Source organism: Trichosurus vulpecula, chromosome 3, assembly GCF_011100635.1.
Source record: "Trichosurus vulpecula isolate mTriVul1 chromosome 3, mTriVul1.pri, whole genome shotgun sequence".
Classification (NCBI taxonomy): Eukaryota; Metazoa; Chordata; class Mammalia; order Diprotodontia; family Phalangeridae; genus Trichosurus; species Trichosurus vulpecula.
Genome location: NC_050575.1, coordinates 132,661,845 through 132,679,358, shown reverse-complemented (window position 1 = coordinate 132,679,358; position 17,514 = coordinate 132,661,845). Strand labels below are relative to the sequence as shown.

Below are 17,514 nucleotides of genomic sequence, written 5' to 3'. Positions count from 1 at the left end.
CTGCATATAGTCTTTTCCTCTAGGGCTTCCCTTTCTTACATTTAATGGCAAGTCTAGGCCTTTAACTAAACTTAGAAGGTTGTTTATTGGGGAAAGTCTTGTTTGTCTCTAGTTCAGATTCTACTTGCTCACCCTAAGCATCCTCTCAGGGTCCTCTGTGACTAAGCATCAGCACCCCCCTCCATCACCCATTCTCTGCCTTGGCTTGGAGTTTCTGAAACCCAAGACTAAGCTTTGAATATTCTCTGTTTCAATGATTACAACTTGGACATGGTCAATCAAGAGGCCCTGTTACTAATCATATTCAGAATCCTAACCTTGTTTGAAAACAGGACCCACAGGTCGGGGCAGACAAGAGGAAACCATGGCTTCTCAATCCCATTCCTCTTCACACTCCCTTTGAGTAGATTGGTGGGGAGGGGATGCTCCCACAACATGTTTTCTGGTCTTTAAAATAAAACATCTTGTCCTTTGATGCTCGATGGCAGCAGCATCAAATGATGTTGCCATCTTTTTGGGTTAGGTTCTCAAAGGATTAGGCCAGTAGAGAACAAGCTCTGGTAGGTCTTGTCAAGCTGAAAAATATTTGAATATTAGCCAGTGAGAGACTGTGTCTGCCTTCCGAGGACCAGCCTTAGCTGAACCTAGAGTGACTTATCAGAGGGTCTAGCCATGACAACTAATGAAGATAGTCCTCTGTGGCATGGTGGGTTGGGGTCTGTAGGAGACGAGGAGGTAACCACACTAAGGCAATCAAATCATAGATTGCAGAAGTACTGAAGTGGGCAAAAAAGATAACATATTTTATATCAATTAATTGGACTTTCAAAAAATGGCAACTCATTCTTTCTCAATTTAATACAATTATAGAGACTACTAAGAAGGGACCTTCTTGGCTTATATTAGATTAGAGGGAGCCTCACTGTGACAATATGCAGCTCATAGAGCACATATTTGTGGGGGTGATATTTTAGCTCCTGTGTGCCAGATTGTATCTGTGAACAGGCTCTATTCCTTGGAATGAATGGTAACGAGGGCTCTAGAGCCCTGCCAATGGGATCTGATTCCTTTCTGTGAAGAAGTTTTTAGGACAAACAGAATTATGTGATATGGTAACTTGGGGTGCTTACATATCTGATCAGACCTTAGATTCCCACTGTACCCTAGACAGACCTCCCTCAGCTCTCAGCCCATGAACTCCTGGGTCTGTCACCACCCAGATTCAAACTGCCTGCCTGGGGCAAGAAGTTATTCACCAGAGGGCTGGGTCACTGAGGGAGGGTAGAAGGCAGAAACAGACAGATAGACAGACAGGCGGGCACGTACACAGATTATAGAAGCAGCAGGGACAAGGAAGGAGAAAAAACAGCTAAAAGATGGTCACTTGTTTAAAGCAAATGATGCTTCAGTTATGATGCATCTAATTCACATTCCCTTGGCAGGCTCTGAATGGAGGGTTCTGTCATCAGAATCAAACCACCTCTGCCTGGGCATCTGGCCCCTGGCCTGAATCCGGAACCCACACAGTCCTCACCCAGTTCTTAGGCCACAGACTCCAGTCAGCTACTATCTAGACACCCTCTCCACTCTGCTCTCAGGCCTGATCCCCACCCTCTCAATATGCAGTTTCCTTTCCATTGGCACAATGGCCACCTTCTAGGGGCAGGTTCAGAAAAAGTCCATTTGGCTTGAAGACTCTTTCTCTAAATTAGATCATCAGATTGTTGGCTCTTTGAGGGCAGGGACTATTTTTGCCTTTCTTTGCATCCCCAATATTTAGCACAATGCCTGGCATATAGTAAAAGCTTAATAAATGCTTGTTAACTTGAATCCAAATTTTTCTTATATAAGTAAAACTCGAACAGATGCCAATAAGGGAGCTCAAAGTGCCCCAGGGACATCTTCCTCCTTGTCTTTGCATGGGGCACTCCTGAGATTTCCTCTGGCTTAGACTGTGCTCTGAGGTCTTAGGCAGTTTCTTGGGGTAGAATTTTGAGGCTGGTAAGTATTCTAGCCCCTGCTGAGGACGCTAAGAACTTCTGCTTAGAATAATAACAGTTTGTCGCCTACATCCCTGGTGAGGGACAGAAGCTTGAGTAAGGATCCCAAAGAATGGACAGTGGCTGGTAGGCTGGGCTTTACTGATGGCTGAATCTGTGAACTCAGCCCAGTGCTCTCTGGGGAGTCTGGCCATCTCCTGCTGTTGCTGCTCCCTCTGAGAAGTGATTTCTCTAAGACCATCAATGGTTCCTCCCTAGGGTTGCCAACTCTTTGGCATCTGACTAGCATGGCTGATATCATAGAAGCCATTTCCTTCTTAACAAGCTACTGGCTTATGGCCAGTACATTTTTAGTTTTGATTATTGGCAATATAACTTCTGCTCTGACTAAAGCATGTGTACCTAGCAAGGGCCCAGATGAACACATCAGGCAGGAGGGGAAAGGCTCAGGAAGGAGGTCGCAGAACAGCCTCATGGGCTGCCTGGGCCCAGGCCCAGGGTGAGGCAGGAGGTGCTAAGGGGCACCAGAATGCTCCCTAAGGGACACATCTTTGGGGCTGGGAGACTGAGCTTGGCTGAAGGGACAGGCATCATTGTGCTTTCCACAGCGACACACAGAGACAGACACGGAGCAAACAGTTTGCGTCCCGCCTGCCCCCAGGCCGGGGGAGTCTTACCTAAGGAGAGTCCATTGGTGACAGCGGAGGAGGTGAGGGGCAGGCCCCGGCCCTGGCCCCTGCCTGGACTGTGGGGCTCTAGAACACTGTCATCCAGCAGGTGACGAGGTCTCTCCGATGGGAACGTTGCACTTTTACTCTCAACTACACTGAACTGACACATCATACTGGAAAGGGAGAAAAAAGGCAGAAGCCCTTAGGCATCTACGTTATCACCATCCAGTCCTCTCTCTGGTCTCTGCTGCAGATCTGTCCAGGTACCCAGGGCCTAGAAGCCACAGGGACCTTTCCTGATAGTGGGAAGAGCCCAGTCAAAGGGCTTGGGTTTCAACTCCAATCTTCTCCTTACTCCTTGTAGGACCTTGGACAAGTCCCATCTCTTCCCTGTGACTAGACTAGGTCATTTCCAAGGTAGCTTCTTGCTCTTATTCCTGTGATTTGGAGTGAGAAGGTGTGGGTTTGAATTCTAGCTTTGCTGCTTAACTCATGTGTGACCTAAGGCAAGTCGATTCTCCTAGCTGGGCCTCAATCTACTCTGTAAAAGGATGGGGCTAAACTAGGTCACCTTTGAGGTACCTCCTAGCTCCACAGTGCTACGATGTGGGATTATAGGACGTGGGTTTGAATCCTGGGGATTAGACTGAACCACTTTTAAGAAATAGCTAGGTCCCAATTAGTACAGAGAGGGAATTTCCCCTGAAGTGGCCCAAATTCGCATCATTTAAAGCTATGATCATGTGACATGTGGTCATCAGTCCCAGCCTGTGTGAAGTGCAGATTGTAACTACTTCAGAGGAGTCATTATTTGCATTAATCGGGACCTAGTTGTACCTTCTAGCTCTAATTGCTATGATTTGGAGTTGGAGGACATGGGCGTGCATCCTGGCTTTGCTACTTAATACATGTGTGACATTGTACAGGTCGGAGGTAGCGAGGTGATACAGTGATAGAGGGCTGGATTTGGAGTCGGAAAGACCTGAGTTCAAATCCTGCCTCAGACACTAGCTATGTAACCCTGGGCAAAACAGCTAACCTCTCTCCACCTCAGTTTCCTTGTCTGTAAAATGGGGCTAATAATAGCACTTAAACTACAGGGTTGTAAGGATCAACTGGGATGATATGTGAAAGCACTTTGCCAACTTTAAAGTGCCGTACAAATGCTATCTGCTATTAAGTTGTTTCACCTGCCTGGACCTCTGTTTCCTCATTTGCAAAATGACAAAGTTGAAGTAGAGATCTTTGTCAATTTGAACTGGATATAGTGGAAAGAGCACTGGATTTGACTTCAGAGGGTCTGGGTTCAAGTTTCAGCACTACTACAAACACAGTCTCTGGTATTACTTGGGCAGGTCACTGATCCTTTTTGGGTTTCGGCTTCCTTATCTGTCAAATGAGGGGTTTGAGTGAGATGATCTTTAAGTTCCCTTATATCCTACCATCCAATGAACCAGGTGATTCCTGCCAATTCTGAATCTCATTTTTTTTTGGTCCTAATGAGCTTAGAATCCTCTGGTCCCTTTCAGCTCTAAACCCTAGGATGCTCCTGGTGACCGATGAAGGTGCTTCCCGTCTTGTTTACCACTTCTGCTGATAAAGGCTGCCTGAGAGCACTTTCTGGCCTGGACAGCGGCCTAAATCCTGCAGATGAAGGCTGATAGCGCTTCTTCAGTACTATTTCCAGACCCTATAGAGCACGGTGGAGCTCTTAGTACAAGGAGAGGCAGGCTGGCTTTGAGCTCCAGGTGATGCCTTCCTAGCATGTTGTAGTCTCCCTAGCAGACAGGCAGCTCCCCAAGGTTGAGGATTGTTATTTTTTTCTTTTGCATCTCTAGTACGGCGTATTGGACCTTCCCATTTTTATTGAATGAATGAATAAATAAACTACTGAAGAACTGAGACAGGCTTGAAACTTGATGGATCCGATACGAAGGTTTGGCTTCTGGTAGGTGAACCCACAGGTTCCTGAGGGCCTTTTCTAACTCTAATATTCTACAAGGTCTATGGAGTCTAAGTTGCACATCTCTGAACCAGATTATTTTTACTAAGCCAGGTAGGGATATTGCTAAGGCCAGAAGCTACAGCTAAGGCTAGGAGTTAACCTTCTTTTGAGGATTGGCTAAACATCCTTCAACCCCTCACTGCAGTGAGCTCATAGCAGAGGAAGGTGTGAGAGTATCAAGAGGAATTCCCAAGGGGAGATCCTGGGCTCTTTAGAATGGTTAATGAATACTAGCATCACAGTATCCATTACAAACATATCCAAACCATTCTGCAGACCTCCAGGCCCTCTGTTATAGAAAGAGCTCAAGATTTAGAGTCAGGCGACCTGGGTGCAAATTCCAGCTCAGTTACTAAAAACCTCTTCCTTCCTCTTTCTGGGCCTCAGTTTTCTCATCTTTTAAAAAAAAGGGAGAAAGATGACTCCTGAGGGCCCTTCTAGCTCTAAATCCTGTGGTCTATTTTCCTGGTCTGTGATGAGAACATGCATGAGCTTCTGAGGAGTCAGGAACTGTAAGGAAATCCTAGAGCATGGCTTCTTAACCTGTCTGTGTGTCATGGACCCCTTTGGCGATCTTGCAAAACCTACTTCTCACAATGATGTTTTTCAATGGATAAAATAAAACAGATATTGAAAAAATAAATAAAATATTGAATAATCAAGAAATTTTCATAAAAAAGTTCATAGACCCCAGGTTAAGAACCCTTATAAGAAATCACTAAAAGTCAGTGGGAAAAAAGCAGAAAAGGATAATATTCGATGGGTGCAAGCTGCTTAATCCGAGGGGTTTTGCAATTAACTTCAAAGACCAGTTTGGAGCTGTCACCCACTTGTTTCCCAAGCTGTGGCTCTTCCTGTGACGTGGAACAGGAGGCGTGGGGAGGCTGGCAGCAATCGAAGTATCTGGACAGGTTGGTCTCCGGCTGAACCTCATGGCACCTGACACAGCTGAGGGACCTGAGGACAGAGTAGAGATGGTTAGCAATAACATCCTCATAGGCACATGTGGCATCTCAGATAAAGGGGAAGTGTCCTCTTGGCTCTAAACAGTTTCTGCTTTCTAGGATCCTCTTAGGACCAACCTGAGCCCAGGGCACATCAGATGCTGAAACTCTCAGTGGGGAGAGGGACTAGCTATGGAAACTTTAACTTCCTTCCCATGCCTGATGAGAAGTAGTATGGCTACAGGATAGAAAGCAGGCTCGGTGTCAGACAGAGCTGGGGTGAAGTCCTATATCTGACACATATTGACTGGGTATTGCCTGATTAGTGCCACAGGCAGTTCTCTAAGACTTATAACTGGCCGACCAGATAATGGTCTCTATTAGTAATGGACATTTCTTCCACAGTCAGTATTCTCAACATGAATGAAATTACAAGTCTTGACAGGAAAACAAAAACAAAAACAATTTCTGACAGATCATGAGGTGGGCTCTGTTAGTTACATGTGGATAGAGGCAGGCTCTCAGACCTGACTGAGGCCTAGGAAGTATTACCTGAGACCAGCTATTTCACAGAGTAGGTGGTAAGGTATCATAGATAAAGAAATTAATGCCCCAAACTTCCTCCACAGAGTCTTTGAAAAATCCCCACCCAAAGGACTGGCTCTTTTACAGTAGATGGATTTGCCAAAGCATAACACTGGAAGCCATAACCCGCTTTCAGGCCTGCTGACAGGGGTAGTATCCAAGCAAACATATGTTCACAACTGGTTGGACAAGCCCATTGTAATATAAACACTTTATTAAATATCAATATTGGACCAAGAAAAACGAAAATCTCTTCAGCCGTACTAATGATCCAAAAAATGTTTTGTCATTGAATCTCTGGCCTCGGTGCTAAGATTCAATTTCCCAGTGGCTTCCCTGATAGCAAGGTCTTGCAATTCTTGTGCAGCCTTACTCAAACACCACCTCCCATGTGAGCTCCCTTCCACTCCTGGCCAGTAGCGACCTTATTGTTTAAACCTCATATAGTACTTTGTTTTGTGACATGATTGCAATGCTGTTCATTACAGTTATAAGTATTTTTGTCCTCCTATTAGCCTAGAAGCTCCATGAGGGCAGGGCTTATGTCCTATCTAAATTTTAAATCTCTTTCTCAGTGCCAAGTGTAGTATGTACACACAGTGGGTGCCTGATAATTTTTTTGGGGGGTTGTCGAGGCTTGAGGCAGTGGATAGGATGTAGTAGTTGTCTTTAAGTATTTGAAGATTTATTGTATTATGTGGAATGGGGGGGTTGATTTGTTTTGCTTAGCTTTGGAAAGTAGAATTAGGGGTACTGGGTGGAAATTGCTGAGCGGGATTTTGATTCAAGGAAAACGGATCCATTTCAAAGTGGAATAGATTCCCTCAGGAGGTACTGAGTCCCCTCTAATGAGAGGAATTTAAGCAAAGGCTGTTTGATCACTCACTGGGGAGGACACAGAGGGGATTCTCAGTGAGGTATGAATTGAACTACATATTGTCTGAGATCCATTCTAACTCAGGGTTCTGAGAATGAATGAATGCATGAATGCATGAATGAATGAATGAATGACTCTTCTTTCCTTCCCTTGCCCCAGTCAGGAAGCCAGTCAGGTCAGCAGTGCTACAGAGCACACTGGATGCTATTCTCATTCAGCAGTTCCTTTTGCCCATAAAACTAGGAAGTTGTTTCCTGGATTTTCTACAGACTTTGTATCATAGGGGTCAACATGCGGGCATAATAATGCTGCCCCCCTCTGGGTTTGTAGGGAATCCTTGTAGGGAAGGCAATGCTTCTGGTAGCACAAAACCGCACGGAACAAACTCTTGCCCTTCCGCTCTCCTCTCTCCTCCTACCCTCCAGCCAAGGATTCTAAGCAGTGTGGTCCAGTGGAAGAAGCACTGGCTCTGGAGTAGGGGACCTAGGTTCAAATCCTACCTCTGATTCTTACTACCCATGTAGCCGTGATCAAATTATTTAGCCTCTTGGTCCTCAGTTTCCTCATCTGTCAAATGGAGGGGCTCGACTAGATGCTTTTTGAAGTCCCTTCTAGCTCCCTATCTGTGATTCTGTAGTCCTTCAGGAAAAGGTCTAGACTCAGATGCAGATTTTCATCCTTGAAGGGGGAGAATATTTTATACTCAGCCTGAAAATATCTATTAAAATTGGTTATTTCATGGAAAAGGTAGTAGAGCACCAGGGCTAAAGAAGTCATCTCCCAATCTTCCTCACAAATTTCTGATGAAATCCCACCAAAAACATTAACTCCACTACAGTAGGAAACACAGACACTTTTTAAAAAATCAGAACACAACTTGGATGACCCACAATGACCCAACTCATCTACACTCTTACAAAGTACCCTGTCCATAGTTAGCTACAGTGAGACCAATCGAGACCGACAGTCTCATCCATCTAGTCCCCTTATTTCTGCACAGTCAGGTTCTGTTTTGTTTCTGGCTTGATGAATAAGAGATGAGATCTCGATTAAGGTCTGGATCTGAGCAAATGATTATCAGCTTCATCCCAGATGACTTGAACACCACACATTTCTGGCACTCAAATGGGGGAGTGAAAAATGGTCTTGCTCTTGGCCCTTGGGAAAATGGAAACTCATGGGAAGAGCAATGGATTTGGTGTTAGAAGATGGAGGTTTGGATCCTGGCCCTGCTACTTATTTACTGCAGGACCTTGGGTAAGTCACTTCACTTTTCTGAGACTCAGTTTCTTATCTGCAAAATGAGGAGGTTGGACCAGATCACCTCTGAGGTCCTTTCCATATCCAAATACCATAGTCTTAAGGTTGAAAATTCCTGTTTATTGACATAGCGACTCAAAGGGCAGATTACCTATTATAAAGCATATGGAAAGCCCATAGGGTTTCTTAACCTGTGACTGCCAGGGAATCTGAATTCTGTGGCCAAACCTGGCACATAGAGAGTGAGAACTGTGTGGGCATCTCTATCTGGCTCAAGAGGGTCATTCTCTGAACAAAGTTATGGGAGGACGGACCTGGGGTGAAGAGGAAGCAAGAAGAGAGAACACACAGTGTTGTGATTACTACCATAAAAATACTTACTGTTGGGCAAACTGCCCCTGTGATGGGGAACTGGTCTTAGTGATGGAGAAGAAAACAGGCAGCTCTCAGGCTGAATATTTCTAAGACATGTTGTCATCAATGCTCATTTGCATAATGCTTGAACACTTACAAAGTTCCTTCCTCTAAACAACCTTGTGACGTAAATAGTGCAATGATTTATTTCGCCCATTTTACAGATGGAGAAAGTATGACTCATGACCATACCCTTCCATCCTCGCTCCAGGGCAGCATTAGCAGAACTTAACTGTGAGTCACGTAAAAGACTATGAGACAGAGGCAGTGCGGTATAGCATATAGCGTAATGAATTTTTCTCTCAAGGACCCGAGTTAAAATCCTGGTTCTGACACATCACCTGCGTGACCTTGGATAAGTCACTTGATTTTTATAGGCTTCAGTTTCCTCATCTGCAAAATGAATTGGTCAGACTAAATGACCTTTGAGGTCCCTTAAAGCTTCAAGTCTATAACGTATGACTCAGAGTGCCTCTCCAAAATGTGTAGTAACTAGGGTCAGATACAACACCAATGAAGGTGGGAAAAAATATAAATCACTATATTTGAGCCTTTGAACTCTATGGTCCCTATGACTGGAATGTATTCCCTGGTATTCCAAAAGGCTATGTAGCACACTAGATAGAGTGCTGGATGTGGAATCAAGAAGACCTGGGTTCAGATCTCAACTCTGACACTTACTAGTTATGTGACTATGGATAAGTCACTTGATGTTTCCAGGCTTAAATTTATTCAACTATAAACTAGGTATGATGATAATTAATAATAATAATGATGATAATGATAGTACAACTTACGGGGATGCTGTGAAGACCAAACGAGACAATGCATGTAAAAGCACTTGGCAAGCCTTGTATGGGCTACAGAAATGTGAATTGTAACGATGTTTTCTTCTCATCTTCTTTGATGGAATTCAGACAGTAATGGGACAAATAGCTTTTCTGCTCTCATCCTTTTAGATTTAATGTTCTGTGTGCTATTATTATACAAGGATACAAAGTAACTGATTTTTGTAATTGAATGAAAGGGTTAGGTTGTAAACTCATTTTCTGTGGGCTCAATGAAAACCTCTTGGGGACAGCTCCAGGAGTAGGCAGGACAACAGAGACGATATCTACCTCATCCTGCTCCCATATGGTTTTGATTTCCTCCACTAGGTCTCTATATTTTGAAAGCTTTTTGTTCCACATAGATTGAAGATGATGAATGTTTGGCACAATGACATCTAGTAGAAATGTTCTTAAATTCTTAACGATTCATGTTATGTGCAGGCGATTGGGGATAACAGTTTTTGGCTACAAACATGCTCCAGTATTTGTCAAATCCTCAAAGATGTTCTGAGGTCTGTATTTCTTGTCCTGGGATTTGTTGTCTATTAGTTTATGAAAGATAGCAAGCGTCTGATTCTAGCCACCATGTTGTAATTTGCTAGGTTTTCAGTAGGTCTCAAAACATTGCAATCTGAAATGATTGTTGTTACAACTCCTCCACATACTCCACTGTGGACCTTGCAAAAAAAATGGGCAGGTCTAATAAGGGCACACTAACACTGAAAGATGTTTGTAAGTCAGCCTACATAGGGGGAGCCCCTGAATTCAACTCTCCTGTATGGCTTAGATTAGTTAGTCAGATAGTTCCTCTATCTCCATACCCATTGCTAACATATACTGAAATTGTAACTTTCCTAGAAGTGTTGGAGTTCAGAGTAGGAAGGAGTGACTGCTGCTCTTGGATGGAAGTTTGCATGTACCTTTCCTCACCCCAAATCTGGGGGAGACTTAGTTGTTGCACACACCTGAAAAAATGAGAATGAATAGAGGCTGCTAATGTGGCTCCCAAACCAAGGTCCTAGAGGAAGGAGCTGGGCCTGGGTCACTTATTAGCACCCCCCCCCCCCCCAAAGTTATTGTAGGTCAGGGAAGTCACATTCCTGCCACCTCCAAAATGAAAAAAAAAAGAGCAGAATTCAAAACGTTTGGAGTTTGTTTTTGTTTTCCACAAAGTTTTTAATAAGTGAATCAACCATATGGGCTGTGTTACTTGATTTGTTTATCACGTCTACAACAACGCGCGAGGCTGGTGCTTAGCACTCCTGCAGAGTGAGTCACTCTGGCATGCTGGGCTCAGTGAAAGCCTTTTCTTAAAGGTCAACATGCATTTCTGCTCCCAGATGATCCTGAACTGAAAGACCCACACTGGAAACAGATGCTCCCTCAGAGGTGTCAGGAACAAGGGAGGATTTTGTCTTTTTAAATGTAAACAGAAGGGGGTGTTCCCCTCTATGGTTTCTGGCCCTTCTTGGTCACTGATTCCTTCCTGTTATTGTGTGACCCGTGGCAAAACTCTTGAAGTAGTAAATGCATCCTCTTCCTCCTGAGATAGTGGAAAGAGCTCCGCATTTAGGGCTGGAAAATTGCGTTTGAATCCTAGCTCTATCACCCACTACCTGTATGACCTTCCTAATCCTGTTTCTTCATGTATAAAATGAAGGGCCTTAGACTAGACTGATTTCTGAAATGGCATCAAGCTCTAAATCCCTGCATGTTAGAGCTAGTAAGGATCATTAGATTTAGAAGGGGAATATCATCCAGTCTAAGCCCTCTTTTTACAAATAAGGAAACTGAGGCTCCCAGAGAGGCAGAACAACTTGTTCTAGGTCATATAGTCAGTGCTCAGATGCAGATTTCCTTGACTGCCCTGGTCCAGGGATCATTCTATTATTCCACATTGCCTAGAGCAGGGGTGGGGAACCTGGAGCCTTGAAGCCACATGTGGCCTTCTAGATCTTTAAGTGCAACCTTTTGACTGAATCCAAATTTTACAGAACAATTTTTGCTAAGGATCTAGAAGGCCACATGTGGCCTCAAGGCTGCAGGATCTCCACCCCCGGCCTAGAGAGAACAACTCTCAGCATGCCATTCATTCATTCACTTCTAAGGGGGGCAGGGAATGTAAGGGGTCATTTCTTGTAGGGAGGAGTGTGGCCGCCAGCTACCTCAAAAGTCCTCTAAAAATATGGAATACACTTGAGAAATATCACATTGTAGTGCGAATGACATTAGATGGGGAATCAGATAACCTGAATTGTAACTTTAGGTTCTATCCATGGATTCCCAGTGCAGCCTCAGGATAGCCATTTATTTTCCCTTAGGTTCTTCTTTGGTAACATGAGAGGGTTCACACACATAATCCCTAAAGTGCTTTCCTCCTTTGACTTTCCATGATTCTAAACTCAGCAAACATCTTAATCAATAGTTAAGTCTGGTGCTTAACACAGTGCATTATTTATAATAGGCATTTTATAAATGTTTGTTGAATGAATATTGAATGAAGTAGTTAAAACCCTAGCGAGATTATTTGAGAGTCATTAGAAAACATGAATGTAAGCAATTGGAGGCATTAGCAATTAGGGTACAGCTTCCAGGGAGGTTATCCCTTTTACAGCCTGGAGTGTGTGTGTATGTTGGCGGGGGGAGATTATGGAAATCAGAGAGTCAGTCTTGGTCTCTGTCCCACCCAGGAAACTGTTCCTTAAACTTCTCTACCAATTAAATTAGGGAAAGACAACCAGGATGGGATTAAGAACAGGATTCCAAAATGCTTGCAAAGGAACATGGTACATGGTAACATCATTACCATGAGGTTCATCAACTCTGAAAGACAGTTACTCTGATCAAGACAATGATCCAAGACCCAACGATCCAAAGGACTCATGATGAAAAATGCTATCCACATCCAGAGAGAAAACTAATGAACTCTGAATGCAGATTAAAGCATACTTTTTTTTTAAAAAAAACTTTCTTTAATTTTGTTTTATTTTGTGTTTTGCAACATGGCTGATGTGGAAATATGACTTCACATTTATAATTGATATCAAATTGCTTGCCTTCTCAAGGAGAGGGGATGGATGGGAGGAAGGGAGAGAATTTGGAACTTAAAATTTAAAAAAATTGTTAAATAATCTTTTAACACATAAATAGGAAATATTTAATAAAATAAACAAAAACAACTTTTAAAACACTTGCAAAGGACAAGTCTAGAAGGGAACTTGTGGAGAAGTACAACATGAAAGGGGAGAAAAATGAAATTGGAAGAAGGATTATACTGGTTTCTTCAAACAAATCCACAAAATTATCTCAGAGTGGCTCTTTATTAATTAAGAATCTGTTCTCTCCAATAACTTTATTTTAAATTCTATTCTCAACACCAATGCATCATTGTTCAAGCTTTTTCTTTCATTTAATAGTTGACAAACTTTCTCAAGTTCCTGTCCTTTGATTTACAGATTCATAAGAATTTCCATCAACAGGCAAGACAATTGTATGTATTTTCTGAATCCAGTTTCTTTCACAGGTTTATAGTTTTTTATGTTCTAAAAAATAGAACAGTAATAAGTTTATTTTTATATATCAGTCTTAAAAATAAGTAATAAAAGGCTACAAAGAAAATAATAGAATAAGCCTATTTTCCATTTTTAATTCTATTTGTAATATAATAAAGTATTCTATCTACAACATAAATAATAATGCAGTCATAGAGTGCTGATCAATTATCTCATCTCATTTAAAGTAAGTGATAAGATGCTACACACTGAACTCTTAAGTTATTTTAGATTAAGTACAGAAAATCCTTGAAAGCAACTGGATAAATTGGAGTAATGTTGCAGAAGTATGGTGTGAATGGCTAGACAGGTGGATATCTTCTGTGAAGCCCCAGAGAAGGAATTGCTTGGAGATGGAAAAAAAGTGCCCTGGTTTCTAACTTTGTGTCACCCCACCCCGCCAACACCCTGGCCAGAAAAAGACCTCATGTACTTTGGAGGACCAGAGGATTTAGACTTCTTATCTGTATCCTGGAAGCATCCCCTGGGAAGCATCCCTGGCAGAGTATGAAGTACACAGAGTAAAGGAAAGACAGATTCAAGGTTCTACAAAGAGTCTTACAGAAAAGTTCCACCATGTCTAAGGAGTACTTCATTTATATCCCATGAAGGAAAAGAAAGGTGTTCCAGCAACCAGGAGCTCCTCCTTTGCCACATGTGCTTTCTGAGCTTCAGCTTACTTTTTCCTAGTCTATGTATTTACGTGTAAGAGAGCATATCGCAGTCTTTCTGAGGGCTATTTTATCCCAACTATCTCATCATAGTAAATACCGTAAACCAATTAAATCTGGCTGATTGGTTGTATCACCGATAGTCAGTGGGAGAAGTACACAAGTGGGGTCTTGTGAGTTATAGCATCGGAAAACCATCACCTCAAACCCTTCAGGGCTACCCTTAGACCCCTAAGAGGAGATATAGAAGCTGCCCTCTGGGGATCCAGCCTACCAATGTGAGTATGGTATGGGGGAGTAGCCCCAGAGCCTGTACCATATTTTAAAAACAGTGAACAAGCATCTATTAAATACTTAGTATGTGCCAGGCAGAGACAGGCAACATAGCACAGTGGCTCTAAAGCTGGCCAGGAAAGATCGAACTTAAAATCCCACCTCTGACACATACTGATATATGACCCTGGGCAGGTCACTTAAATACCGGCTTTACCATCTACTACCTATGTGACCTTCCCGAGTCTCTGTTTCTTCCTGTATAAAATGAAGGGGATTAGACTAGACTGATTTCTGAAATGGCATCAAGCTCTAAATCTCATGACTTGAAATGAGTAATCCCAGAGTCACTGAATATTAGCGCTAGAAAGGATCACTGGATTTAGAAGGGAAATATCATTCAGTCTAACTTCTCTTTTTACAAATAAGGAATCTGAGGCTCACAGAGAGGCAAAACAACTTGCCCTAGGTCATATAGGAAGTTAATTCTAGGTATACCGAGAACCTCAGTGTTCTAGGTAACTCTCAAAGACTAAGCTGTAGAGAAGGTGCTAAAGACGCATTGGTAGAGCAAATTTATGGATTTGGCGTATTTCAATGAAATTACAGAACTAGTACCTACCCCTATATTAAAAATGGACACATTTTAAAATAAAGCCATGGTATCATAATTCTAAAAATTTCATAACATTATGAATTATGACAGACTCCCCTCACCTCCCAACTCTTCAAATCTTGGTGTGCCTAGTGGCTCCTGATGGTCTTGATCTGATACTGTAGTCAGGGAAGCCTGATTGGAGGAGGTGGAATTTGAGTGGGATATTGAAGGTAGGAAACAGACAGATGAAACAGTCTCTGGCTACACAAGTCTCTTACAATCCCTTCTCTTTTTTAATAGGCTTTTTCATGATCAACTCCTCAAAGTTCCAGAAGGAGTTAACCAATTAAGACAGCTAAGCATCACCTCCCTTGGCCTAATTTCAAAGCTGATCTTTCAGTCCAAGTTCTTTATAGGACTTAGGAGATTTATAATTGGAAAGAAACTTTATCCTTCCTAGTCCTCTATCTAGTCCAATTCATTCATTTTTACAGATGAGGAAATCGAGGTTCAGAAAGGGAAAGAGCCTTAACCAAAGTTACGCAGATAGAAGCAGCAGAAGCAGTATTCAAGCCACAGACAGTCCTCTGGTTCCAAATCCTGTTCTTTTCACTAAGCCATTCAAGTGCCCTGGAGGACAACAGCTGGGCTATGACCTTCTTCCTCCCCTCTACCTTAAGAACATCTATCTAGCTGAGAGTCAAAGTGCCATCTGCCTTCCTGCCAACAGGCTCTGCTTCAGAAGGTCTTCATTGTCCCTCCCCTGTCCTCCCATTGGCTTCCCCCCGGGAGCCCAAGTTCTGTCTCTTTTCTAGGAGACACAATCCGATCATACCCATTTCAACTTCAGTCATTTGGCTGGTCTGGCTTTTGTTATTTCTCAATGTGTGTTTGATAATAACAAGGTTCCAATGAGATACTGATGACACAGCCCACACTGCCTAGGGGCACGGGCCTTTGGAAAAACTGACCATGGATTAGGACCATCCCCAAGGAGTGCACTCATTTTTCCATGAATAATGACTAAATGAGTACTACTTTAGCTGTTTTTATTGGATCACATGAGCCCCTCAGATCTCTAGAGGGAAAAGAGATATGCTGAAGAAAAGAGCTGGGCTTCATTATACTTCTCTCTAGTAACCAGCACATGATGCAGAAGAAAGAGTTCTGGCTGCCTAGAAAAGTAAGAAAATGATTGCAGGGAGCTCCAACAGACTCTGCATATAAATGATTAAAGATGAAGAGTGTTTCTGATACAAAGGATCCCTGTCAAAACCAGATTCCCTGAACAAACTTTAAAAATACATTTATTGACACTTTTTGCCTTTATCTCAAGGCATTTTTGGGGAAATAAAATCCACCCCTTCAAATTAGAACTTCCCTTGTGACAAAGAAAAACAATGAAGCCAAACTACGTGATACAGTGACCACTTTATTCATCATATACTGCAGGGAGGTGTATTTCATTGTCTGTTCTCAAGAACCTTTATTGGCTTCAATTTGCACAGTTATAGTCATCAGGCACATTGTTCTTTTGATGCTAACTTATATCACTCCACAAGTTTCTTTGAATCCTTCATATTCATCATTCTTACTACACAATAATATTCTGTTACATTTGAAAACCACTTTGGATAAACATTTGAGAAAATCCTCATCATGTGTAGATGTCCAAAGGAAACAATGAGGCCTCTGATTTTCTGTCCCAAGGGGAAAGCTCTGAGAATAGGATATTGATCTCACCACCCATCTGTCTTCATCTAGCTTTCTTGGCTCTCTTCTCATTCTGTTACCCACTGGGCTCACCTGTTTTGGGGAAGAATTTGGCCCTACCTTGCCCCAACCTGGACCCCTTTCCAGTTAGCCAACTCTCACCTCCAGGCACAAGTACAAGAACAGTCTCAATTTTCCATATAACAAATCACTTCCTTTGTCTCATTCGAATGCAGCTCCCAGTTTCTGGGGCCAGGATTACACCCTCACCTCTGGACATTAGTGTCAATCCACCTGTATGTTCTTTTCCTAAGTTCGGGGCCCTAGACTGTTGTCTATTACAATCTGTCTTGTATTGGTCCCTTCCCTTCTCCCACCCACAAGTGTAATGGACATTGAGGGCCTACCTTTAAGACACAGCCCAGCCTAACACAGAGGATTCTTGAATTTAGGAAGCCAGAGCATAGACCATGGAGACAGCTAGGAGGTTTAATGGATATGCTAGGCATATTTAGACATAGCCCAGCCTAACACAGAAGATTCCTGAATTTAGGAAGCCAGATCATAGACTGTCCCCTGTGGAGACAGCTAAGAGGCTCAATGGATATGCTAGGTTAGAGTCAGGAAGATCTGAGTTCAAATTCGGCCTCAGATACTTATTAGCTGTGTCATCCTGGGCAAATCACTTAACCTCTATCTGCTTCGGTTTCCTCATCCATAAATGAAGATAACGATAGCGCCTATCTCATAGGGTTGTTGTGTTATGAGATAATATTTGTAAATCTCTTAACAGTGCCTGGCATACAGCAAGTACTTCATCAATGCTTAGCCTACCTGGGACTTAGTTCTCTCATATGTAAGATAAGGTGACTAGACTAAATGGCCTCTGCAGTAACTACTAACTGAAAACTTTGCATGCCCAAGGCCCATTCAGTTCTCCCCTTGTGTATACAAGTAATAGGAAATGCCTTGGCTAAGCCAGAGAAATACACAACTGAGTTAATTCTTCAATAGCAAACTCTAAAAGAAGGAGAGGAAATTTTCTGATACAATGGGTGTATTTGCTATGGAAGATTTACAGAGAGCCTTGAACAAGAATGGCATAGGATGAGGAATGTGGAA

The 17,514-nt window shown here is 42.7% G+C and overlaps 1 protein-coding gene across 1 annotated transcript in view; it reads right to left on the bottom strand.

Annotated features, from left to right (window-relative positions):
- RALGPS1 (Ral GEF with PH domain and SH3 binding motif 1) overlaps positions 1–17,514 on the bottom strand; it is a 573,263-nt gene that overhangs the window by 42,781 nt on the left and 512,968 nt on the right. Inside the window, exons 13-14 of the mRNA XM_036750307.1 lie at positions 5,507–5,633; positions 2,678–2,844 (exon numbers count right to left, since the gene is read on the bottom strand). Coding sequence (XP_036606202.1) covers positions 2,678–2,844; positions 5,507–5,633 — 294 coding nt within the window. The remainder of the gene's footprint in view (positions 1–2,677; positions 2,845–5,506; positions 5,634–17,514) is intronic.